We start from the raw sequence: 26,038 nt of genomic DNA, 5'->3' as shown, positions 1-26,038 counted from the left end.
ACATATTTTACATAATAAAAAATATCAAATACGCAGCATTTGTCTTTAAAAACAATGAAGTCTGCACAATTTATGAAATTTGCATTGCATTCAATTTACAAATCAAACAAATGCTGAGTATAGGATGCATATATAAATCGTAAACTTGTCAAATCGTAACTATTGAAGACAAAATGGCATAGTTTGTGTATATAACTAATTAAATATTATATAGTACAATTGCTGATTTTTGGTAATTATATAAAAAGAGTGGAAACTTTGCCAAAGTTTTAAAAATTCTTTGAAATGATTCGAAATATGTTTGTTGCAAGCAAAGAAAGCTACAGATATTGCTATATATAAACAATAGCTGTAGATATTGCTATATATAAACAATAGCTGTAGATATTGCTATATATAAACCATAGCTGTAGATATTAATATATATAAACAATAGCTGCTGCACTTAACACTTTGCTGGCAACTAAATTTAAAAACATTTTGCTTACTATCACGATTGCTAATGAATTGATTGGATTGGCATTGATATATAGAAACTAGTATATAACTAAAATATATATTGCACTTAAGCTATATTTAAATAAATTGTGTAAATGCCGCTTCACTTGATGATGATCTCAGCGGGCGGCAGGATGTTGTCGCCATGCAAACAATACCAGATGCTCGAGTACCAAATGGTGCGATCCATCCACTCGCTGCCCGCCAGCACGTGTCCAATATACGGCGCATCGCGTGAACTAAAGCAGAGCAAATACAATAGATAAGTAAATAAAGAAATTATTGTGAAATGCTTGACGACGCACCGCATTATCTGCGCTTGTGTGCGCTCCACAAAGGTGATGGCCCAGCTCCAGGGAAAGTCGCGCTTGCGCTCGCAGCCCAAGTAGGCTGTGGAGCTATGCAGAAAGATTTCACGCACAATGGTTGTCTTGTCGTTCTTATCCTTCTTGGAGATGACAATTTTGCCATCGCGCAGCTCGCACTGCAGCGACTTGAAGCTCTTGGTGCGATAGTCGGCAAAGCGCAGCTCCTTGCCGGGCGTAACTGTTGCCAGATTCTTAACAGCGCGTTGCACTTCGCGCAGCAGCTCCAAGGGACGCACCATCAGATAATTATGCTTGCGATCCTCCTCCGGCCAGTACGACCAATTGAGTATGACGTCAAAGACTTTGGTGTCATGATGCAGCGGCCGCTCCAGACTGCCGTTCAGTATGACCTCATAGAGCGTTAGCTGATGCGTGGCCAGGCCCATTTTGGCTGCGTACTCGCGGCAAAGCTCATAGGCGCTTTTCGTAGGCGAAATGGTTGCATTTACTTGTGTCTTTTCCTACAAAGAGTTGGGAGTTGGGAGTTGAGAGTTAGTTGTGCTGCACTGGGTTTGCAAATGAGCACGCACCTCTGTTGTATTCTCCGGATTGGGATTGAGACTTATCCAGATTTTTATGTCGCCAGACTGTTTAACAGCATCCTTAAGCGTCTCGGCTGCTGCGTAATATTTCTGCAGGCAGCTGAGCATAGCCTGCTCCTTTTTCTACAAATGAAAAGTTAGTCTAACCAAGTTACTGGCAGCTGAGTTAACTGACTTACCATTTCATCTACGCTGCAGGGAAATAGATTCTTGTAGAGCAATATCAGATCGCTAAGCACATCCGCCTCCTTTTGTGAGTAAATCAGCTCGTCGCTCTGCAATTTCAAAAGCATTAATTGTCGCTCTTTCACCCTCTCCCTTACCTACTTTCTTGGCCAGCAATGTGGGTCCCCAGATCATGGTTAGGTTCTGCACGCTCATTTTGTTCTTCGACTGCTGCGAGCTTATGAACACCAAGTGGCCCACAATGCGTCTCAAAGTCTCGTGCTCAATGGTGCTGAGTCGCGCCAGCAGCTCCTTGTAGATGGGAATTTTCTCTGTAGCCACCGCCAGCTCGGTGACAAAGACAAAGCTATCGGTGAGCTTGCCCAGCAGCCGCTCGGGCAGGTCGCGCATGAAGCGCTTCAGCACATTGGCCACATCGTGCTCGTTGTACTCGTTGCGTGTGATTTCCACATTGAAGGCATCGGCGCGAAATGCGCTCATCAGCTTCTGTATGGAGTTCTCGGAGCCGCTCTTGCGATAAATGCCCTCGGACATGGAGCCGTGTATGTAGACGAAATTGATGCACTTGTCCACAATGACGGGCACGTCGTAGCGCGTCAGCTGCTGCTCGCCCAGCGAGAATCCATTGTTATGCGCCACTTCGCGTATTATGTGACGCCAGATCTTTGTTTCGCGCGTCGAGCTCATGACCATGTAGACAGCATAGGGCGGACAGTCAATCATCAGCATGGGGCCGCTCTCCACATGCAGATTGTCAATGGATTCGTCGCTTTCCTTCAGCACTGCAGCACAAAATATGAGATATGCAGCAGTTGGGGCTGTGCAGTTAACTTGGCCACTTACCAATGCAGCGCGCCTTGCGTAAATCCATTTTCTCCACATTGCCATTCGACTCGCTGACAAAGATGAGACGTCGTTGGCTCTTGCGCAGCACCAGCCAAGTGCCGCTCCACTCGGATGTTATGGAAGTCTGCAAGCATTAATAGCAATTATAATTTCAGTGCTTGCTGGAGCTTCAGCTTACCTTGAGGTAACACCAGCCGGCGCGATAGTAGTGACACGTATATTTGAGCGGCAGTGAGTTGGTCAAGCTTTCGAGTATCTTTTGCATCCACACCCCGCGCTCCGACTCCTTGTTGACGCCATAGAGATGTGCAACACGCTGCTGCTTGCAATTGCCGCTGGCGCTGCTGGTGAGCAGCAGATTGGGATTGGAGGACATGCTGTCGGCGCTGGCAGCGCTGTAGCATGCGCCATGCTTGGGCTGCGATGTGGTCAGCTCGAAGCAATAAAAGTGCGTGGCGCTGTCCGTGACGCGACTGTTGCTGACGCACTGCAGCGTCGTAATGGCATCCAGTGGTATAAACTCCTTGGGCGTTTTCATCTCCTGATCCAGAAACGTTTGGAACTGACGATCGCGCAGAATGGCCTTGCGGTTCTGCATTTCCTTGAGTATATCCTCGACCACGCCGGAGGGGAAGCGCACCAGCGGCCCCTCGTAGCGCACGAGGCAGGGCGAGAGCGTGGGCCGTGGCACCATTTGCAGCGTATGCTTCACTTCCGACTGGCGCGCCTTGAAGCTGGCGCGACGCTTCATTGCGTCCATGCGCAGTTTGACATTGGAGAAGGCGTTCATGGTCTGGCGTAGACGTGAGCTAAGCGTATTGCGTGATTCGGCGGCGGCGGCGGCGGCAGTGGGCGGCACAGCAGCTGCTGCTGCTGCTGCTGCTCCAATGGGTTCACCTATGGCCTCCAGATACGTCGGCGGGCTGTCGCCTTCAATGGGCGTCTTGGCATCGTTGACAAACCAATTGGTGCGATTGCGTGCCAAGTCCACCACTTGCGCAGCCTCCTCCTGCTCCAGCTGCTGCTTAACTTCTGTCTTATCCTGCTCTTGCTCCTCCTGTGCTGCTTGCGTTAGCCGTGTTGCTTCCTCCTCGGAGGTGCACATGCTGACATCGTCCTGCTCACGCTTTATGCTGCCATAGGTATCCTCCTCCAGCAGATGCTCCAGCAGCAGCAGCTCATTGCTTTTGTTGGAGCGCGCCAGCGTCGAGCATTTGCTGCTCAGCGGATCGAACTCCTCAATCAGCTCCAGCGGCAGTCCGCCCACAGCGCCCTCCAGCTCTGCATCCTCGCTAATGCAGGCCAGCTCCAGCTGCGGCGTCAGCAGCTTGCTGCGACTTTCAAACAGCTTGCCATAGGTGGCCTCCTGATTGGCATACAGCGGCTCCTCTGCCGACGAGTCGAGCTCATCTTCCAGCTCCTGCTGCTGCTGCTGCTGCTCATCCACGCCAGTAGCTTGGAACTCCCAACTATCGCTGCGCGCTGGCTGCGGCGTTGTTGCCTCTGCTGCTGCATTGCTGGCGCTCAGCTGCAGCGACTGCAGCCGCTCGGCATCAGCCGCTTCCAGGTTGAGCTGCTGCAGCTGCGCCGAGTCCAGCTGGCGACGCAGCTGAATGTGCTCGTAGTGCTTGCGTCGCTTTACACGCGCCGGCGCCTGCGCCTGCACCTGCAATGCGTCCAGCTGTTGCGATAGACGCGGCGCTGGAAAGTTCGGCATGGGCAGCTCCTCGCCCGTCGAATCGCTGCTGGCGGTCTCCAGCGGACGCGCACGCAGCGCCTCATCGTAGCTGGGCGGCTTTGCTGGCTTGCTCTGCTGCGGCACTTCATAGTTAGTCTCCGACTCCGCTGAGTGCGCCTGCTCCTGGCTGCAGCTGAGATCCTGCTGGCGCTCAAGCCGCTGCAGCGGGCTGCTGAACTGTATGCCCTGCAATCTCTTGGATAAATAAATATAAACAAAAGGTGTGCTGACCAACTCACCTTGAACACATCCGTATTGGGCATGGTCATAGGTCGCTCCATGAGCTGTGCGTGCTCGCCGCGCTGCATGGGCTCGCGCGTCTGCACTTTGTCCTTGTCCCGTTTGGTGAGCGTAAAGTTGGAGCCAAAGCGTTTGCCTGCTGCTTGTCGTAGATTGCTTAGCGCTTCGCTGGAACTCTTTAGATTCTTGTCCAGGCGCCGCTTGGCGTCCTTTGCTTTGAAGGCAACGCGTTCGCCAATTGCCTCGCCCAGCTGCTTCGAAGTGCTGCCCAGCGAACGCAGCAGATTGCTAAGGAAGAGAAGCAAATCTAAAGTTAAAACACTCAACTGTCGCCTCAGCTGCTGCCAATTGCCGACTGATCGCTTTTCTTTATATATATAGAAGTTGATCCTGTTGAGGAACTTGATTAATGCGTTGGCGTCGACCTCAAGGGCGTCTATGAATAGACAGCAAATCAGTGTGTGCAGCGAAGCGGCAAGAGCTGAATGAACGAATGAGCAACAGCTGAGGAGCGGCGTCTTTGGAAAATGTAAATGCAACAAAATTTTATTTGGCAGTTGCTTGCTCAGTCAAGCAACGCTGCACACTGATTGCTGCTGGCTCCAAAAGAGAAAAAGTCCAACAACAACAACATCGCCAGCTGCTTCTTCTTTTACTTTATACAACATAAATTTGCCCAAACTATGTATATTTAAAGATTAGATTAACCAACTACCGCTTGCACTACAAATTGCTTTTGTTTTCGTATACAAAAGCCAGTGTTAAGTTTTCTACAGCAGGCACAGTGGTACAAAGGCAACAATTGCTGGCATGAAAATTAGGATTATGCATAATATTATATTTACAGCTGCTTTTTTTAAGTTCAAATTAAGCTCTGTTTATATTAAAATTTATGAATATCAAATTTTTAATAATTTTCGTAACATTTTCTGGCAAGTCTTTTTGCCTAGAATCTTAGTCAATATATGTTTATGAAATCGGTAGTATATTGCTTTGAGTTTATTTCAGCAATCTGTGATATATAAAGTCATACTAAATGTTTTTTTGAATACTTAAGAGTTTGAAATAATTTATATATATGCATATTATTCATTTCGTTTAGTTTTACTTTTTGCATATTTGCTGCCAAGCTAATTGAACTTTGCCCACTGTGCGCATTGGGGTTAATATAAACAATTTGCAAACACTGCAATAACCAAAATGTTTGTTGTTGTTTTAGTAATAATTGGAGAAACCCAAATACTTAGAGTTAAGCTTGCCCAGTTTGGTAAGTGTGTGGTGTGGTGGGGTTGGGGTGGGAATAATAATTGGGGTGCATTAACCCACTAGACACCCAGAGTAAGTGTAAGGTGTTGTTTTGGTTTTTTGTTTGAAAAGTAAAAGTTTCAAGTTTACTTGTCAGCGTCAGCGTTAGAATCGTCTGCCTCTATGTCGGACGGGACCTGATCTGGAACCTCGACTTGGTCGTGGTCGTCAAACACTTGCTGCTCCGCATCAGAGTCGACATCGACTACATACCCGGGTGATTGTGTATTGAATTTGCCGCTTAGCGAGTTAAGTGAGCCGGAGCTTGGCGTATACTGCGACTCCAGATCGCCATTGCCAGCACCCACATCTACACTTGTGGTGGAGAATTCACTGGAGATTGAGTAGCGATCGGCGCGTCGACGCTCCAGCTCAATGTTCAGCGGCTTGGCCGGCACCTCGGGCGCCTTGCGCAGCCTCAGATTGGGCGACGAAATCTCTTCTGGAGGCAGACGCTGTCGCGGCGCTGGCTTGGGTGTTGCATATAACGGTTCCTGTGGCACATTCTCATTGGCATCGGGTCCATAGATGGGCTGCTGCTCCAGTACCACATTCTGTATGAGCTTCTGATGCGCGCTCTTCTCACTGCAACTTTGATGAAGATTCTTTGACTCGATGTTCAACTTGTTGCAATTGTTGTTGTTGTTGCTTTGGCATTGGCTTTTGCTGCTGTGTGGCAGATTGAGCTCAATGTTCTCATAGTTGGCCGCACGCAGTTCTGGATAGAGACGACGTGGTGCTGGCACTGGACGTGGCGCGGCTTGCTCCATGGCTAAGGCTAAAGTTGTATGAATGAGGAAGAGAGCGAGAGTGGGAGAGAGAGAGAGAGAGTAGGAAAATTGCATTTTACAAAAGCTTTATATATACAAAAGTTATAGAAAATAATGTTGGGCACATTTTATGAGCTTAAAATATATTTTAAAAATTATAGTATATAAAGTAAAACCGATTTCCAATTGTTGCAAGAGTTTGCCCTTTGTTTGAAAGTCAAAAGTAGTTCATCATAATAAAAGAGCTACTCGGATTAGAGTTACGCTTGTTGTATGCGACTTTTTATGACGGTTGAGTTTATGGCTTAAAGGGTTTTCTCACAATTCGCGGCTTACCTGCACAGAGGTCAGGGAGTTGCTGCTGCTGCTGCTACCTGTGGCATATAAGAGCCACTTGCAGCTGAATGCGTGGCACAGTCGAACGTGCAACAGCAACAGCAGCGATATGGAAACCCAAACTGATTTGCAATTTCGAATTTCCGAGCAACCTGGACCCACTCTAAACAGAACGGAGCTGCTGCATCGACTATTGGTGCAACAGCGCTTGTTGCAAATTCAAATGCAACTGCAGCAGCAGCAACGCAAACCGTTGTAATTAGGTCTCAAATCAAAATTTAAAGTGATAAATTAGCTTTTAGAAATCTCGTTGTAATATAAATAAATGACAAAAACAAACAACAACAAATTAAATTATTTGCAAACTCAATTGCGAGTCTCAATTAGACAAAAAAGAGCAACAACAACAATCGTTTGGAGAGCACCTCTCATCGATCTCATAGACATCATTAAGTTCAATTAAATGCTCACTTAGGCCCCTTTCACTTTCATTCTCATCTCAATTTGTACCGTTGCTTTCTACGCTTTCAACGACTTTTAGCTTTTATATAAAATAACTTCCGTTCACAAAAAAAAAATAAAGAAAACTCATTGCACAGAACTTTCTCAAATATTTGCACAAAAAGTTAACTTAACATTTTATTGCAAACAGGATTTTCTACTAGGAAAAATCAAGCAACGTTTTGCTTTCTCTTTAAATTTCTTGCAAGTTATAAAAGATTCTGACTAAAGTTTTTGGTTTTTTCTGGCTTGCTTCAGCTTCAGCCTGCTCTGTCACTTAAAAATTTATTGAAGTAGAAGTTCTTATGTTGTTATGCTAATGTTTATTAACATTAGTCGAGAGGCACTTCAAACTGAGCGAACAAGAGTGAAGTGCGCTTCGCTTTTGTTTTGTGTCATAATTTTGTAAATATTTTTAAATTAACTTGTTGTTGTTGGCAATTTGTTGCACAGCTGCGACGAAAAGAAAGAGATGCATAACAAGAGCGAGTGAGAGACAAACAGCAATGTGGGATTTATCATTCTGAGCAGGCATCATGTAGAGCATTTTCTAGGAAGCCGAAGAGTTCAGCCGCTGCCCCCTCCCCCACTTGCTCGCTCTTATTGTTAGTTGACTCTGATGATTAATAGAAAAGCTGCTTCACTTAATAGTTGTATGAATCAATTGCTCGCACACACAAACACACAAACACACACACACACACATTTAATGTGAATGATAGCAACAATAACAATTATAAATCGCATATGGGTATAGAGACATGTAAAAGTCATGAATGGAACGCTCGATGAATTCACATTGGAAGCTTTTGTTTTGACAATTCACAGCTGCAAAATTTCTAAGTTTATATATATAGATATATGTCTATTTGTTTCTTTAATGGAGTCAAGTTAACGTCAATGCTCAAATGACTTTTTTAGCTGGGCCAAGGTTATTAAGTAAAACTATTACCAAACCTGACATTTGATATATTTCAGTTATAATAACAGCTAAATTACAAAAACTGTAACCTTAGACACTTATTATTGTTTAAAGAAGAAGTAAAAATAGATATTTACTTACATTAAAAAAGTGCAGTGAGTACAGTTACAGTTATTACAAAATATTTAAATTAATCAAATTCAATGCAAAATTGAAAGATAACAAGCAAAACATAAATACATTGGGTTAAAAATATTGCAAGCAATGCCTTAACTTGCATTTTAAGAAAATAATTATTGATATATATATAGAAATATAACTCTGCGTTATCAGCTCAACATTCTTAGTAGCAGGCACTCAGCGAAATCAGCAGCTTTACTTTTATGTTCTTATCAGCGGTTTAAGTATTGAGAAAATATATAACATATATAGCTATATACTTAGTATTATAAAAAATATATATTAAAAGTCAGACAGCAATGTGTAAATAATATTATATTATTTTCTTTCAGTATCAGTTGATAAAATTACTATTTATAGTTTAAACAAATTGTTGCTCTTCAAAAATTTTACATTAGTCATAGAATTTTAAAACTCAGCTATATTTTTATATGTATTAAGTAATTTATGTTTGCAAAAAAATATAATTATAAAATACTTCATAGCAACTAATTGTGCATAGTTCCGCTAAAATTATATTTGTCATTTATTGCAAATAAAATATTGTCGCTGATATTTAATTTATATAACATACATATCATAGTATGATGATTGTTTGCTTTAATATAAATAAATCATTCTTGTACTTGCCGCAAGGCCTGGCTATGAATCATTTGTCCTGCTATGCGCTGTATATATTTATTTAATAAAAGAGCTTTAACTTTTGCTTATTATTACATAATTAAGGATTGAATAGAACGATTACCTTAAAACGTGCCAATTAATTTTTATAGACTTTATCAAAATTTATTGCGCTTATCTGTGCTTAACAAAGTTGCGCAAATGTTTATTGGGTATGATTTAATAATAATGCATTATATTCAAATGCTGAATCATAATTGTATAAAGTGCATGGCATTCATGTACATATGTATGTATATATGCATATATCTTATGTTGATTTGCTGGAATATGAAAATAAAAAGACTGAGCAAGCAAAGCGTATCAGTTTACACCACAAACAAACAATTTTTAAGTAAATATGTGAGCATAAAAGAAACAGAGCGCATGGGTGCTTTAGAAAAAACTGCTGCATAAGCTTAAAAATGTTTCGATTTCAAACACTTTGTGCGCTCTTTTGCAATCTATGCATTTATCGATAAATTATAGTTTATCATAACAATTACGCACATTTGCTTTATTGAATGAATGCATTGTCAGTTTGTTGTGTTTTATTATTCTTGCTGCGTTTTTTCTAGTGGTTTGACGACATTTTTTTGATTTTGTTATACGATCAACACACACATACGCACACGCACACACGTACTCACGTACGCTTGCGCAGACAATAAGCATAACAGTTACAACAACAGCACTTGTATTGAAAGTTGAAAGCAAGAGCGAGAGCGCGAGACAGAGAGAGAGCTTGAGAGCAAGAGCGCACGCGTGCACTCACAAACTGATGTTATGTTCGATTAGCTGACAAAAGCTGATACATTACATAAATACAACATACATACATACATACATACAGACATATACATACATGTATATATACATGTGTTCTTTGTTTAGCGTAATAAACGACTGTAACTATTTTTTTTATGAGTTTGTCTAGTTTCAGTTGAAACTGCACTTTAATGACAAAGATTTTTGCTATTCACACTCTCGCACTAACACACATGCATACATATTCTTATTTACCGTTTTGATTTAACAATTTTATTACTGTGGACATTTACCAGCGGGCATATAAATATATACATACATATGTATGTATGTATGTGTAAAGCTGGGATTGTTTTAAATTACTAAATAAGTTCAGTAAATTTATTGTGGCTTGTTAATCATCATTCATAAGCAATATTGGTTAAACGATAGAACTATTGATATATAACATACTCTTAAATACACACATACTTATACATATACAGAATGTATGTCAGCTGTCAATGCTTCGGCATCAAACCTAATACGTTTATAATTGCTTTAATTGCCAAACAATTTGAAAACGGTTCTCTCACCCAAAAAATAGCAAAGAAGAAATGCAAAGAGTTGACAGACAAACAGGTGTAGATAAGCAGCAGACAGAAGTGCAAGTGAGATAGACGATTGGAGCGATAAGCAGTTACAGTTGAATATGAACTTTACAGCTATGCACACGCTTAACATTCACACACATAGCGGACGTGCATATAACACGCATTGATTTACATCTGTTTGCGTGTGTGTGTGAGAATGCAATTTTAAGGCGTGTGTGAAGTATCAAACATGCGGGCGAATGCCTAACGCGAACGAGCGAGAACGCAATATTGCGCCTTTATTTGTGGACAAGTCTACTCTTGTTCAGCGGCATTTACAAAATGTTAACAATTTATGCAAATTATTCAAATATAAACTTTTACCTGAAACTGTTGATTTCTTCTATGCAAATATGCGAATTTTGAGACGTCGTCTATTGTTGTTGTCGTTGGCACACATTTGAGAACAATAAACAAAAAACAAATAAAAGTAAAAACTCTTCTTGCGGCACCAAAAACAACTTCAATTCATGTACTTTTGCACTTGCAGCTATATACTACACATTTTTTTCCCCATTGACGATCGCGTTTAATTGTTATTGTTGTTCTTCTTGTTTATGTTTTGCGCTCACTTTTAGTACGTAGTTGTGCTTGTATGAATCATTTTCATACCCCTGCGCGTTGTTTCTTTCGTTTTATCACAAGCAATGCTCCACTAAATGCAATTGCTTAAAATGGCAACAAAATGCGTACAAGGAATGTTTTTTTATTTGTTTATAACTTTGATAAAAACCGCGCACTAACAAAAACCGTTATGATTCTTTCACCTTTTTTATTTTATGATATATATCAGTTATAGATATCACGCACTTTTAAACAACGCACCACAACAGTCTACTGTTATTAAATTAAAATAAACAACAAAAAAATAAACTAATTTTACCGACGTCCGTCGCGTCACAACCTGTTGAAACCGATCACTTACTGACACAGTGTGACCAACTTTAGATAAACATGAATTGAACAAAAGTTCGACTCACACTGCAATCGTACGAGCAGGGCGGCAACATCAGCGATATTCAAGCTGTGCTCAAATTTTGCTATCGCCTGCCGCCACTAAACTAACTAAAAACATATCGCTAATTCGCCTCTATTTCATTTGTTTAGCAAATTGTTTTAATTAAGTTTTGTAAAACAGTGCAAAACAATGGCGTTAGCCATTCAAAAGACGCCAAGCTTTATTGAGACCATAGTGGGTGTGCCGCCGTTTAAAAAGCTACGCTTACTGACAGCAGCACCGGCGGAGAGGAAAGTCAAACCAAAACCAGAGAAAAAGTTGCCACTGCTGACGCTTCTAGATGCATATATACCTAACCCAAACGCAGTAAATACCATAGCAGTACTAACAACACCAGCTGGAACGCCGCTGCCGCCGCCAGTTTTGACAACAAGCCCATCACAGATCAAGGAACTGCTTGAACTGCTGGTGAAGATAACAGATGAGATTTGTTATGACAATGTGCCAGTGGCGGAGCTTAAGGAGTGCGCCGCTAAAGTATTTCACCTTTACCAGGTGCAAGATCGTGACAGCGACACTTCGGTACGGGTTAAACTGTTGGAGCTACTCGCCGGCTTGGGCTGTGAATTCCCTACCGAGGAGGGCTTGGTACTTGTCATAGACTACTTTATCTATTTGCTGCGCAAGGAGACCGCACAGAAAGTGCTTGCCCAGGGACTCATGTGTCTGTATCGACTTGGCCAGCAATCGCATGCGCGCAAATTCTTACCGCTGGCCTACAACACGCAGGTGGCGCATTTGGCCAAGGAACAGCTTCGCAGTGGCTCCACACAAACGCAAAAGAATGCCATGTTGGTCATGGGCAGATTTGCCACCTGTCACGAAGGCGAGCGGCAATATGTCTGGAAGCTGGCATTCTACATAGACGCGCAGGTAAGAAAAACAATTGGAAACATATTTCGAACTTTTATAATTAAAATTCTTATGTCTGACAGGATTCTGGTGTGCGGGCGCAAGCTTTGAATGCTCTACTTACACTTGGGGAACGTGGCGCCCACTTGCCGCCTGTGTTATATAAACGCGCCGTAGAAGCCATGAAGGATGACTATGAATGCGTGCGCAAGGAGGCACTGCGCTTGGTGCACATGCTGGGCAATCGTCATCCGGACTATATACTGGGTACAACGGAGGATATGCGGATGATTGATGCCGCGTTCAGCAAAGTATGCGAGTCACTCTGCGATCTGTCGCTGCAGATACGCGTGCTGGCAGCGGAGCTCCTGGGTTCCATGACAAGTGTGAGCAGCGAGTTCCTGAATCAGACGCTGGACAAGAAGCTGATGAGTAATTTGCGACGCAAGCGTAATGCACATGAGCGTGGCGCACGTTTGGTCACGAGTGGCGAATGGTCCTCTGGAAAGCGCTGGGCGGATGATGCGCCGCAGGAGCAGCTCGATGCGCGCACTGTGTCTATTATAGCGAGTGGCGCTTGTGGCGCGCTTATACATGGTCTGGAGGATGAGTATCTCGAAGTACGCACTGCTGCAGTGGGCTCCATGTGTCAGCTGGCCATGGCGCGTCCAGAGTTTGCTTTGACTAGTTTGGATTTTCTGGTGGACATGTTCAACGATGAGATTGAAGATGTGCGCCTAAAGGCTATCTATAGTCTGACCGCCATAGCGCGTCACATTGTGCTGCGTGAGGATCAGCTGGAAATTATGCTGGGCTCACTAGAGGACTACTCGGTGGATGTGCGCGAGGGTCTGCATCTCATGCTGGGCGCTTGTCGTGTCTCCACACAACCGTGTCTGCTTATGGTCGTGCAGAAGCTGCTCGACGTGCTGTCCAAGTATCCACAGGATCGACACTCAACCTATGCCTGCATGCGCAAGATTGGCCAGAAGCATCCGCATCTGGTTATGGCGCTTTCCGGTCATCTGCTCTATGCTCATCCGTTCTTCGAGACGCCGGAGCGTGATGTTGAGGATCCTGCGTATCTTTGTGTGCTCATCTTGGTTTTCAATGCCGCCGAGCATCTAGTGCCCATCATTAGTCTGCTGCCCACAGCTACACATCGTCACTATGCCTACCTGCGTGATTCGATGCCGCAACTGGTGCCGCAGCTGCCCATCGAAGGCGCCTCTAGCTCTGCCCAGCAACGCATCGATGATGCACTTAAAGCCGCCGGCAGCTCTGCCGAGTATCTACAGATGATACTCTCGCATATTGGAGATATTTTCTCGCTTACCGACTCGGAACGCATCGATCTGCTACAGACGGCGCAAGCTAATCTGCAGGTAAGTAAGGGTGAAACAATTAAATTAAAGCTGTTACTCATTACTCTCTCTGTCTCTCTCTTTTGCAGCGTTTGGGCGCCATAGATGCACACATGTACGGCACTTCCAACTTCCTGGAGACCTTTCTCTCGGCTCAGATACAAATTGAGCAAATGCAGCGATGCGCACGCACCCAGCGCAGTCGCATGCCACTGAAGGAATCTCTGGCGGAGCTAATACGAAATTGCCTTAAGCTTCAGCACACGTTCTCTGGCATGACCTACGGCGATGTATTGCAAGTGAAGCAGCTGCGTCTACGTGCGAGTGCGATACACTTGGTGCTTGTGGTACGTGACCGTTCCCAGAGCGCGCTGGGTCCTTGCCAGATGTTGCTGCAGACAGCGGGCGATATAAGCGCGTTTATGAAAGCGCAAGCCAAGAAGGACGCAGCTGCGTCAGCGTCAACAAAACCAAAGACGCCGCCGTCAGCGCAGCCAGACAGCTTTACACGCGATTTGCTGTCCAAACTGGATGCAATAACAGATCCCAAGCCGGGACGGGTGTTTCGTGAGATCTTACCATTGGTGCAGCATGCGCCACCGCTGGCGCTGCCGCCGGCAAACTCGAAGATTAGGCGTTGCATGGCCAGCATTTTGGAGCCATGTCCTATGCAGTCGCAGGATAATGCGATCAAGGTCACTGCAGGGCTCATCGCCGCCGTGCCTTTTGTCGCTGAGATTGAGAATCTTCAGGAGTCGCAGCGTGCAGACTTGCGTATAAAGATTAAATATCCGGATCAGAATATGCACACTGTAGTGCCCAAGATGAGTGACTTTAAGCCTATTATGACGGAGCTGGGCGAGCACGAGACAAATGTGCGCCTCCGAACTACCATTTTGCTCTCGCACAGCGTCTGGACAGAGGCATCTCTGGTGGAGATTCAACTTTGCCTTGCCGTGCGTCCGGGCAGCGAACTGGAGCTCTGTAAGCCCGCTAAGGTGCTATTTGCGCCCAAGCCCGTACGCCGCGGTATCTAAAGTACATGCATATAGTAAATATAAATAAACAACACGTTGACACACAATTAAAATATATACTACTAATAAATTATTAGTAAAACGCAAACATAAAAGGCAACAAGCAGCTATAAAATGCCTAAGCTGGTAAGTTGCCTAATTATTATACATTATTTGAAAAATCTAGAGTTCGCGCTTCCTACAATTCCGATATTTATCTCATAGTTGACTTTTTAATAGCCAGATCTGACGGGAGAAAAGCGAGCTTAGCAACACTGGTGTGCTAACAACCGCATGGTAGTACACTTTTATGCCAGATGACAGTTAACAGTATCGATGTTTGATGTAATCGTGGTGCGTAGTACGCGTGCAAAAAGCAAATAGCAATAAAGAGCAAACGCAAAAAAAAAACGTACGCATTGTTTTTTTCTCAAAGGATATAAGCATAGCAAAGCTGCGCGAAAACCTGTGTATTACATATTACGAAATTGCATCAGTTGGTGCGAAACAACGCAAGAATACAGACACATAATAAGTACAAATACAACAAATGCACACGCATGCAAAATATCAAAGTAAACTACAGCTGCATATATGTATGTATGTGTGAGTGAGTGAGTGTGTGTGTTTTCGCGTAGGAAGACTGAAAATTATTTATTGAAAATAAGAGACCAAATGTAGTCTTTCTATACTTGTCTATTTGAAAATGTGTGAGTGAGTGTGTGAACTTGCAGTAAACACATGCATACATTGCAAGTGAATGCGTTTATATGTGTATAAATGTGCCTGCCAATTGATATAAATGAACACATATGCATACGTATATATATGCATATACATATGTGCATGTGTATTGCAGTTCAAGCTGCTTTTATTTATTCTATTTTGCCTTTTTTTTGCCGTTTCGTTTCGTTCTGTTCTGTTCCGTTCTGTGTGACAATTTGAGGATCTCTGGTGCTGCTGTCATGCGCAGGCTCACTCTATCTCGTTCGCACACAGCTACAGCCTTGGCCAATGCGTTTTGTTTTTGTTTTGCAGCAGCAGCAGCAGCAGCAGCCACCAGAAAAAAAGGAGCTAAGCAACAGTTGCAAGCAGCCTTTGCTACAATTGTCACGAGCTTCTCGCATACAGCTACGTAAAATAATTATAGGCCCCCATATATAAATATTGTTTAAAACAGCAAAAAAACAAACAAAACAACAAAAAAAAAGAGAAAAAAAAACAATAACTTGGGCTATAAACAAATCTTTTGTATAAAAAAATAACAGTGCGCGCTCTCAACTTTTTTTCGGTGTTCAATTTTGTTTCGTTCCGTTTCGTTTTTTTCTTGTTGAAAATCCAGAAATGTTTGTTTAAATAATTCCAATGCGTTTATTCTTTTCATTCTTTAGTAACAAAATTTAAAGGCAAGTCGAATTATAACAGTAACAACAACAACAACAACAGGCAAGAAGGCAATACAACAACAAACAGCAAACACCCACATAAACACACACATACACTCAACATATACACACATACATATTATAGAGAACACATACATAACACAAGGAGCAGCAGCAGCGCAGCACCCCATATAACCGTAACCCAGGCAAAGACAACGCGTGCCGTGGGAGTAGTTCGAAGTATATAGAAAGAGAACGTGTGTGGGAGTGAGTGTCACGCCAACGCCAACGCCAACCTACGCTCGCTCTCCCTTTTCGGTGGTAAAGTAGAGCAGGAACAAGAACTACAATATGGATCGCTACGATATGGACATTGTGGTTGTTGCTCCACCACCTGAACACGATACCAGTTCACGCATCAAGGAATGGCGCCTTAAATCCCAATCAGGCACCCTCAAAGACAAGGATTTCATGGAATTCTTCAAAACGGAATCAACAAAATATTTTGAATTCCAAAATGAGATGGAAACAGGTGAGAGGCTACACATAGAAACACACATAAATAGAATTTAATTTATTTGAAACGTGCTCTTGAGGGTTCAGCAGCTGTTACTAAGCACTCGAAAATGCATTGGGGTATGCACGACGAGAGTATTTCCCAAATATTTCAAAGGATATGCGAATTTTAATACACTAGCCTACTATGCTTAGCACACATACATGCATATCATATACATATATGCACATATATATTTTGCACAGGCCATACAAACGATTTTCCTTTCATTGAACAAAAGTTGATTGCACGATTTTTTATTTGTCTGCGTTACCCGTTTTACCTTCTAAGTCGCGAGCTGCAATAAAAAAACAAAAACAACAACAACAGCTGCATGGCAACAACAACAACAGTCAACACATTTATTGTATTGCCATGCAATTGATTTTTTTTCTAATTTTATCCAAAGTTGAAAGCCTTGCCCCCAGCTGTCTTCGATTGAATTATTATTGCAGACTTTATAATAGATATCGATTTGTGTAGAATGCATTAATATCAAATTTGAATGCAAGTGCAAAGCCTCAAAATTGAAAATCACTGCTGCAGAAATATTTTATTATATAGACACATGCTTATATGTAAATTTAAATTACTTCGCATTTCGTTTTGCTTATTTACTTTTTCGTCGAGGTAACGTCCTGTTCCGCAATTCTTTGTGTGCCTGACACCAATTTACTTATAGACGGATCGTTCATATACATGCGTATATATAAAGCTGATTCATGTCTTGTTTTTATAGAGCAAATGTATATGCATGCCTAAGTATGAGTTCTTTGGATTTCTGACCTTAAAAATAAACTTAAGCTGATTTTTGAAATCTGAAAATCTTTTTTAAAGAAAGTATATATAACTGAAATGCAACAATATTTAATGAACGTGCAAAGTAACGAAACTTTTGCAGTTTTGTTTTCTTTGTTTACACTGCGCTGCGTCGCATTTTACACAAAAGTTGTACTATATAATATAAATATAACATGTCAATAATATATTAGTAAGTCGGAAGTATACGCAACAGTGTAGTATACAAGAAGAAGCACAAATCAGCTACTGATAGCCTTTAGCTACGTCATTTGTGATTTTAATTTATTTTGTATTTATGCCGGCTTAGGCTTATCAATTAATTTGAGAAAAAGTATTGCCTGTAATGAAACATTTGACACTTTTAGTTGTTAACCCCAAACACTGCCGCGCGCGCTCTCTCTCTCGCTCTCTTGCGCTCTCTCACTCTCATGAGTACATAACTAGCGCTCTCTTCTGTTTATTGCACGCGACCTTGTACTGTTTTCATTTGTATCAAGTATTTCGCATATTGATTTCATATTTAATTTGTATATTTATATTGTAAACTCGTTTCGCTTTGCGCTCTCTGTTTACTTTGGCTTTGAACTGTAATCTTCGATTGCAATTTGAGCGTAAAATTTCTTGCGGTTTCCTACTTTTCAGTTTTTGCAATTAAGTCTACGCTAGATTTGTAAAAGAAAAACAAAACAGCTGCTATAGTCTTTTGCTAGAAGTGTATTAGACGGCTGGGTGCGTCCAATTTGCGTTTTGTTTGTAACTCTTTGCAGAAACGTCATCTGAACATCTTATTGTTGTGACACTGACTAACCAGTTTATAATATATATATATATGCTAATGATTAATAATATGTGTGTTGTGTCAGGCCAGGCCACAAATCAAGTATGTTACTCATACGCCACCGTTGCTTATTATTATTATTAGCAGCATAATATTTTAAAATTAGTTTGAAGTAAACTTAATACATTTCATATATTTTTATTTAGCTCTCTTTTTTTTGCGTAATTAATTTTCTCTGAGCACGTTTAGTTATTTATAATTTTATATTATTTCTTTTGTTTTGCTTTTATTTTGAAGTGCTGTTCTTGTTTTCTCTTTTTCTGTTCTTTCAGACGCAAATGCGCCATCTTGTGAGTACAAAAACTTGATAACAAGCAAATTAAAATGCCGTTAATTGCGACTGCTGTGCTGGTGGGCGTGGCAGCCAAGATCAATTCAATTCAATTCAATTGAAGTGTCACTTAATTAAATTCCAAACTCTAAGCTTACTACTTACTAATCATAAGTTACCTTTGTTTATTTACAGTGAAATGCGTTTTTAAGGAGTCGTTAGCCAAGGAGGAGATAATTGATCCCATCATAGAGTTTATGCTGGGCGATAAGCCGGCCCAGGCGCTGGAGAAGCTACAGAAGGAGGGCAACACGGCCACGGTTTGCAACAAGGTCTTTAAGAATGGCGAGCCCACCTACAGCTGCCGCGAATGTGGCGTCGATCCCACTTGCGTGCTCTGCGTGAATTGCTTCAAGAGCTCGGCGCATCGTTTCCACAAGTATAAAATGTCCAGCTCTGGCGGTGGCGGCTGCTGCGATTGCGGCGACGATGAGGCCTGGAAGCGTGATCAGTATTGTGAGCTGCATCTGGTAAGTCATAGCTATAGATTGGAAGGAAGTGTAACTAACTTTGTGTGCTCACGCAGGCCAATCGCAAGAATCCGCTGGAGAGCAACATCATAACAAAGGCAGTGCTGGAACGCTGCGAGATTTGCTTCAGTGCCATCTTGGCGTTCTGCGTGAAATTTCTGGAGATCGAGCCGAATGCCAGCATGGAATGCTTGGACGGCGAACTGGATGGCGCAAACTTCTGCACAGTGTTGTATAACGACGAGTCGCATACGTTTGACCAGGTCATACATACGCTGACCAAGATTGCCAAGTGCCGGCAGAAGGATGCAATGGAAATAGTGGCGGCCATCGATCGCGAGGGCCGCGCCGTGGTCAAGTGCGATACGTTCAAGGAGTGCAACGACCTAAAGGAGGCCATAGAGAATCAGATGATACCGCACAGTGGACTGCACACTGCGCGTCACAGTCAATCGCTGCGCACCTCAGTGCTGAACATCAACGCTGTGGCCTGTCAGCAGTTTGCGCTGCAGCTGCTCGGCTGGTTCCAGGAGTTCATAGTGCGTCACTATCTGTTCCGTCGCACCTTTGCCATGTTGATACAGCAGAAGAACGAACCGTTTTGCATTCGCCACATACTCGAGTACGATGTGAAGCTGTGGAAGACGGCGCGCACCTGCTGGCATCGCCTGCTCATCTCTGGCATGCTCATGGAGTATCAGAACAAGATGGTGCTGGCGCAGGAATTCTCGCGTCGCTACGCTACCATTGTGGAGGATTTCATACGCGACGATCACGACCATTCGTTCTCCATTGTCTCGTTGAGTGTGCAGCTGTTCACGGTGCCCAGCATTGCGCATCATCTGATTGCCGAGGAGGGCATCTTCGATAAGCTGCTGCACACATTCTATCATGTGGCCATTGAGGAGTTTATACGCAATCGCACCTTGCACTTCAGCAAGGACATGGCCAGCATGGCGTTCTTCAAACGCGCCAACTACATTCTGTACGATCTGCGCTACTTGCTGAGCTTCAAGCCCGAGTCATTTAGCGAGGAGCTGCGCACTGGATTTCTGGATGGTAAGCAGCAGCAGACAGACCTCGCCCAACTGTTGTTCCTAACTAATTTGCATTCCTTTTTACTCACAGGCTGCAAGGCTTTGATACGCGTTTTGAATGTGATGCAGGGCATGGAGCCCATCACACGCCAGATGGGTCAGCATATGGACTACGAACCGGAGTGGGAATGCGCATTCAATTTGCATATTAAACTCGCCTCGACCATATCGCAGGTCATCGAATGGGCGTCCAGCGATGCGGAGCTGCTGCGCAAGCTCTACAAGATGACGGTGCGCGCACTGGTGAGCAACAGCTTCATTGTGGGACAGGCCAAGCTGGAGTCGAAGCGCTGTGGCCACAACATGGCCGATTGTTTGATCTATGATGTCTCCACTCAGCCTGTGTCCATTCACTTGCCGCTGTCGCGTTTCTATGCGGGCATCTATCTGCATTTGGGTGCGCATGGCATGAGCTACGACAGTCTGCTGGCGGAGACCGAGGCGCTCAATCTGCGACTCAATCCTAGAGAGATTATTCAGCCAGTGCTTTGCACTCAGGCGATGATTGCTCAGGTGGCCGCCGGCATGTGGCGTCGCAATGGTTACTCGCTACTGCATCAGCTCTACTTCTATCGCAATGTGCGCTGCCGCGTCGAGATGCTGGATCGCGATATAGTTTGCCTGCAGACGGGCGCCTCCCTGATGGAGAGCAACGAGTTCTTGATACAGATGATAAACATGTTTAATCTGCTGGGCTGGGTGGATCCTAGTCTGGAGCCTGGCATCTCGCAGACGCAGTCGGATGATGAGCATGTGCGTCAGGTGGCCATGGCCGATGAGTTTCTGGAGCTGCTTATTGTCATCATAGGCGAGCGCTGGATGCCAGGAGTTTCGCGTGTCACCGAACAGGATCGTCTGCGCAAGGAGATAATTCAGCTGCTCTGCATCAAGTCCTATTCACACTCGGAGCTGTCCCGTGCTCTGCCCGATGGCAATGCAGGCAACAGCGATAATATCATCGAGGATGTCATCAGCTCAGTGGCGGTCTTCAAGAAACCCGTCGGCGTCGATAGCAAGGGTGTCTACGAGCTAAAGGAGCAGCCGCATGAGGAGTTCAACGTCTACTTCTATCACTACACCAAGGAGGAGAAATCCAAGGCCGAGGAGCTGCAGCGTGAGCGTCGCAAGGCAAAGAAGGAGCTCGTCTGCTGCCCCCCGCCCATGTTGCCACAACTGACACCGGCGTTTACGTAAGTTGCCACATCTTCACACTTTAATTCTCACACTCACACTCTCTCTTTTGAATGCTGCAGTTCCATGGCCAACATATTGCAGTGCGATCTCTTCTTTATGATTGTCGAGCAGGTTATCGATTCTACGCTCAGCGGCTTTGGGCGTCGCATTACCGAAAGTCATTTGCAAAAGGTTAGCGCACTAATAATTCGTTTGCTTTGTTTCACTCGTTCACCCCTCTCCGTGTTGCTTCCACAGGTGCTGCATTTGCTCGGCTTTGCCATACAGGAGGAGCTTAGCGATCACTATCCTTTCTTGAGCTTCTACAAGAGCTCGCAGTCCATACGGCTGCAGGAGAAGCTAGAGAAGCTAGCGAGATGTCCACGCGTAAGCAAACAAATGAACTAACAACTAACTCCAAATCGCACATTGCAATGGGAAAGAATTAAAAATTAATATTTTTATATTTTGCAGCTGGAGGCGCATCGTGACTTTGTGCTGTGGACGCTGCAGCGTTACAAGCAGCTGCAGGCCAGACAGGCGCCCAGCACCTCGTTGTATGGCACTGGAGGTGGTGCGTCCACTTCGGCGGCCGCTTTGAGCGGCGCAGCGCACTCCTCACATGGCGACGCACCGCCGCTGAGCTCGGAGCAGCAGCAGCTGCGCGAGAAGGAGGCACGCTCCAGGCTGGCGGCCGAAAGTCGCGCCAAGATTATGGCACAAATGCAAAATGCACAACAGAGTTTCATAAAATCCAATGCGGAAATGTTTGCCAGCGAGCTGCGCGCCACCGATGACGGTGGCTCAATGGATTGGGAGGATATATCCTCAACGGATGAGTTCTTCACCGAGGGCGATGAGGAGGAGGGCGCTGTGGGCCTAAGCACAGGCGTAGCCTGTCTTGGCGCCAGACGCAACTTCTGCTCGCCCACAGCGAATCACTTCAAGTGCATACTCTGCTTCGAGGATTGCAGCATCAGCAGCTCGGGACCGCCGCTGGTGAGCTCGGCGTTTCTGCAGACCTCGCATGTCATCTACACGGCGCCCAGTGTCGAGGGTCCGGCCACGGCATTGCATGTCAGCTGCTGCGGCCATGTCATGCACTACAATTGCTGGAAGGAGTACTACAGCAGTGAGGAAACCAAAGAGATGCGTCGTCCGCAGCGCAATCGCGTGCCACTGAACCAGCCACAGAATGTTGAGTTCCATTGTCCCTATTGCCGCACGCTGAGCAACACTGTGCTGCCCGTAAGTGAGGCGCTGCCCAAGATGCTGCCACCAGCAGCAGCAGCAGCAGCAGCTGGAGCCGGCGCAGCCACTTGGATGCCACTGGATTGCTTTGTCGAACTAATGCGCACGCTCAGCGTCGAGCTGAAGCGCTCCAAGCCCAACGATGCGGACTTTCCCAACTCGCAGAGCATTCTACGCAAATCCGACATAGTCAGCGATGTGGCGCAGCTCGAGCGCAGCGCACAGATCACCGAGCAGCCGCCGCTGCATGCCAACTGGCTGGAAGTGATGAACTCTTTCCACAAGGCGCTGCGCACCGCCATGCAGACGCAGCTGCTGCAGCCGGCAGCCAACGATGAGGATATGGACACTGTCAGCCTCGCCTGGATTACCTGCAGCTACACCGTGCAGGCCCTGGAGGTTTATTTGTATGCCACACAGAAGCCGCTGCGCGCGGAGCTGCCCATGCGTCATCAGAGCTGCATGAGCAATCTGGTGCGCGCCTGTTCGCTCTACTCCGCCTCCTTGCTGAGCAAGGAGCAGCAGCAGCAGCAGCGCAGCAGCAGCACTGGCCCCAGCAGCAGCAGCGAGTCGACGGCCAAGCTCATTGACACTTTGCTGCCCAGTCAATGCGAACAGGTGGCCAAGCTGCTCGACAGTCTCTTCAATCAAAAGGGATGCAGCGTGCTCGAGTGGGATTGCTTCCGCATGCTGGTCAAGCTCACCTTCATGATGCCCAATCTGCTGGTCTATGCGGACAGTAAGTATTGCCATCTCACTCGCACCAGCATATAGCGCTGTGCTGCTTCAACTCGTGACTCACTTTCTCTTTCTCTCCCTCGGCCATTTGCAGAGAAAGCGATAATTCCCAGCGGCAGCATGTTCGACTTTTATATACTGCAGAGCTGCTTTCTGGCCAATCTGACAAAGGCGCTGGTGCTGTTCAACTATGAGCGGGAGCACGCCAAGCAGCTGAAGCGACCTGCGACGACGGAGAGCGAGGAGCGCGCCATGGCCATGCACGAGTATGTGGAGGGGCTGCCGGAGAAGATCAAGCACAACATGGTGGCTTTCTATCAGAACAACAACTTTGCCAGGATTACCAGTCTCTATGAGCAGGGTGCAGTGCAGCAAATGGACGTCAGCACGACGGGCGGCGATGATGTTGCTGCTGCTGCTGCTGCTGCGGCTGCGGGCTGCGATGAGCACGAGCTGCTGGTCGCCATGCTCATGTATGTGCAACGTGAGATGAGCTCGTTTTTGCGCTGCGCCTGTCTCTTCTATCGCTGCATGACCGATGTGGAATTTCCGGACTCGTTTCCGCTGGAGCAGCACGACCGCTTCGAGCTGATGTGCCACTATCTGGGGCTGGAGTCGCAGCTGGGCGTTTACTTTGACATGGAGTCGGTGTATGCGACAATGATGCAAAGCTTTGCCGCACATGCCAAGGAGCGCTGGGAGTCGTTGAATTTGAGCCTGGAGAAGCCAACGCAGCGCATCAGCTCTCAGCTACCTAGTCCCCCTCCCAGGGTAATTGTGCCCTGCCAGCGTGCCGTGCCAAAGCTGGTGAAGCTCTTTGATGACTACAGCGATCTCATAAATAGCGTGTCCGACATCTTTTGCCCCAACAATGAGCGTGAGGAAATGAAGACGCCCACCATGTGCCTCATTTGCGGCACCATACTCTGTGGCCAGTCGTATTGTTGCCAGCCCGAGCTGGGCAAGATCCAGGTGGGCGCCTGCACTCATCACGCTCATTATTGTGGCGCGGAGGTTGGCATCTTTCTACGCATACGCGACTGTCAGGTAGTCTACTTGGGACGCGGCAAGGGCTGCTTTGTCCAGCCGCCGTACTTGGATGAGTACGGCGAGACGGATCAGGGCCTGCGGCGCGGCAATCCCTTGAGACTCTGCAAAGCCGCCTATGATCGCATCTATCTGCAGTGGCTGGGTCACAATTTGCACGAAGAGATCGCGCGCTTGAATGAGAACGCGAATGTGGCGGTAACGCAGTGGCATCACATGTAGTCTCCAACCCCAACACTCCGCATCTCAATTCCGTTGACATTGGTCTTGCAAATGCGGTTGGCACGGCAGTGAGAGAAGTGAGATGTGATTGATTAACTTAAAAACTAAACTTAGGAGTGCATATTAAATACTATAAGCATTTTATTCACACATACACCCAAACACACACACACACACACATACACACGAACAATTACACATACTACTCCCCAGTCTGTGTCTGTGTGCGCCTCAAGAAACCCCCGAAACACCCGAATCCGAACACTGCGCTGGCAGCTCTTTCTCTCTCTCTCTCTCTCTCTCTCTGCTTATTTGTGTTTAATTTTTGCGGCAAATTAAATTGTTGTTATTTTTTTTTATGCTATGCTAGTTATTATATTTAATATATACATACAAATATATATATATAAATGCATTAAACAATGTATAAAAACAAAAACATAAGCAAATTTAGATTAAATGTATTTTTTTTTTTGTTTTTTTTGTGACAATTGTTAAATCGAAAGTTTGTATATATAGGCCGTGTAATTTGTAAGCTATAGTTATGAGATAAACGCAGCTGATCAGCGTAGCAAAGAGGAGCGACGGCAAAGGATGCAGGAGCAGCACTAAAAGGAGTAAAAGGAGTTGTAAACAGCAAGAAATGTTGTTGATGAAATCTCAGTCTCGCGCCCCGCTATGTCCGAACTTATTTTCGGGGTAAGAGATTGTTTAACGTATTTTCAGTTTTTGTTGCATTGTTTTCAATATATATATTTTTTTAAACTAATAAACAGTTAGTTATTTTAATACATTTTTTAGTTTATTGTTAGTAAGCTGAACTTGTCTAACATTAAATGTATGTTTAATTTTTTAGTCCCCTCCCCTCCTAAAGGTTTTTCTCTTGGCTGTGTTTTTGATCCCGCCCCACGCACACATACTACACACACATACACATAACACCCATACCTATACATATACATATATATATATATATATATTATTTGAGACACAGACAGCAACACACACATATATATACTATATAAAATTTTTGAATGTTTAAAAACTAAAGAAAATTTTCGCGGTAGTAGCCAGCAAACCAAATTAGTCGAATCATATACATATATATATGTGTATATAAATATAAATATATATATATATATTAACTTTAACGCCTATACTTACACTTACATATACATATATAGTAGCATATGTATATTAATTTGTATGTTAACGAAACAAAAAACAAAACAAGAATTGATAAATGTATTTTGAAGTTCAAGCTTATGACAAAATTTTTGTGTGTCAGTTAAACAAAAAGAAAACTTAAACAACAACAAAATGAAATAAATGCATTGTTTGCAAAATTTTAGTGATATTGATAAATTTCTTTTGCTCTAAGCACTAA

General features: G+C 44.5%; 3 protein-coding genes across 6 annotated transcripts; 2 read left to right on the top strand and 1 right to left on the bottom strand.

Moving 5' to 3' along the window:
* Window positions 1-365: 365 nt before the first annotated feature.
* On the bottom strand, window positions 366-11,371 carry LOC108606877. Of its 3 annotated transcripts, none has more exons than XM_017997400.1 (10): window positions 10,817-11,371; window positions 5,814-6,501; window positions 4,418-4,706; window positions 2,619-4,364; window positions 2,438-2,564; window positions 1,736-2,376; window positions 1,588-1,683; window positions 1,397-1,531; window positions 804-1,327; window positions 366-737 (listed from the first exon to the last, which is right to left on the bottom strand). In XM_017997400.1, the coding sequence occupies exons 2-10, from the start codon at window positions 6,491-6,493 to the stop codon at window positions 602-604; spliced, it is 4,374 nt and encodes a 1,457-aa protein (XP_017852889.1). In that variant the 5' UTR covers window positions 6,494-6,501; window positions 10,817-11,371; the 3' UTR covers window positions 366-601. The 3 variants fall into 3 exon arrangements, with proteins under 3 accessions (XP_017852889.1, XP_017852891.1, XP_017852890.1); XM_017997402.1 differs by having other exon boundaries at window positions 5,937-6,501; window positions 10,817-11,370; XM_017997401.1 differs by lacking the exon at window positions 10,817-11,371 and adding an exon at window positions 6,830-6,853.
* A 196-nt stretch (window positions 11,372-11,567) lies between these two features.
* LOC108605527 (integrator complex subunit 4) lies at window positions 11,568-14,802 on the top strand. The gene is made up of 3 exons (XM_017995278.2): window positions 11,568-12,383; window positions 12,446-13,747; window positions 13,816-14,802. Exons 1-3 carry the CDS (start codon window positions 11,640-11,642, stop codon window positions 14,761-14,763), a joined length of 2,994 nt encoding a protein of 997 aa, XP_017850767.2. The 5' UTR covers window positions 11,568-11,639; the 3' UTR covers window positions 14,764-14,802.
* Window positions 14,803-16,237: 1,435 nt separating this feature from the next.
* On the top strand, window positions 16,238-25,003 carry LOC108606596 (E3 ubiquitin-protein ligase UBR1). Of its 2 annotated transcripts, XM_017996843.1 has the most exons (9): window positions 16,238-16,659; window positions 18,595-18,612; window positions 18,789-19,123; window positions 19,180-20,182; window positions 20,252-21,410; window positions 21,474-21,585; window positions 21,652-21,780; window positions 21,868-23,383; window positions 23,477-25,003. In XM_017996843.1, the coding sequence occupies exons 1-9, from the start codon at window positions 16,479-16,481 to the stop codon at window positions 24,649-24,651; spliced, it is 5,628 nt and encodes a 1,875-aa protein (XP_017852332.1). In that variant the 5' UTR covers window positions 16,238-16,478; the 3' UTR covers window positions 24,652-25,003. The 2 variants fall into 2 exon arrangements, with proteins under 2 accessions (XP_017852332.1, XP_017852333.1); XM_017996844.1 differs by lacking the exon at window positions 18,595-18,612.
* The last annotated feature ends 1,035 nt before the right edge of the window (window positions 25,004-26,038 follow it).

Source organism: Drosophila busckii, chromosome X, assembly GCF_011750605.1.
Source record: "Drosophila busckii strain San Diego stock center, stock number 13000-0081.31 chromosome X, ASM1175060v1, whole genome shotgun sequence".
In the NCBI taxonomy this organism is placed as follows: Eukaryota; Metazoa; Arthropoda; class Insecta; order Diptera; family Drosophilidae; genus Drosophila; species Drosophila busckii.
This window is presented reverse-complemented; position numbering and strand designations above follow the sequence as displayed.

Bases quoted from the DNA above. Each gene is read 5' to 3' on its own strand.
- LOC108606596 (XM_017996843.1), top strand. From the start codon at position 16,479: ATGGATCGCTACGATATGGACATTGTGGTTGTTGCTCCACCACCTGAA. The intron at 19,124-19,179 runs GTAAGTCATAGC...GTGCTCACGCAG, and splicing joins AGTATTGTGAGCTGCATCTG to GCCAATCGCAAGAATCCGCT. The intron at 21,781-21,867 runs GTAAGCAAACAA...TATATTTTGCAG, and splicing joins AGCTAGCGAGATGTCCACGC to CTGGAGGCGCATCGTGACTT.
- LOC108606877 (XM_017997400.1), bottom strand. From the start codon at position 6,493: ATGGAGCAAGCCGCGCCACGTCCAGTGCCAGCACCACGTCGTCTCTAT. The intron at 4,707-5,813 runs GTAAACTTGAAA...TCTCTTCCTTAG, and splicing joins TCTAACGCTGACGCTGACAA to CAATCTGCTGCGTTCGCTGG. The intron at 4,365-4,417 runs GTGAGTTGGTCA...AAGAGATTGCAG, and splicing joins CCAATACGGATGTGTTCAAG to GGCATACAGTTCAGCAGCCC.
- LOC108605527 (XM_017995278.2), top strand. From the start codon at position 11,640: ATGGCGTTAGCCATTCAAAAGACGCCAAGCTTTATTGAGACCATAGTG. The intron at 12,384-12,445 runs GTAAGAAAAACA...TATGTCTGACAG, and splicing joins CATTCTACATAGACGCGCAG to GATTCTGGTGTGCGGGCGCA. The intron at 13,748-13,815 runs GTAAGTAAGGGT...TCTCTTTTGCAG, and splicing joins CGGCGCAAGCTAATCTGCAG to CGTTTGGGCGCCATAGATGC.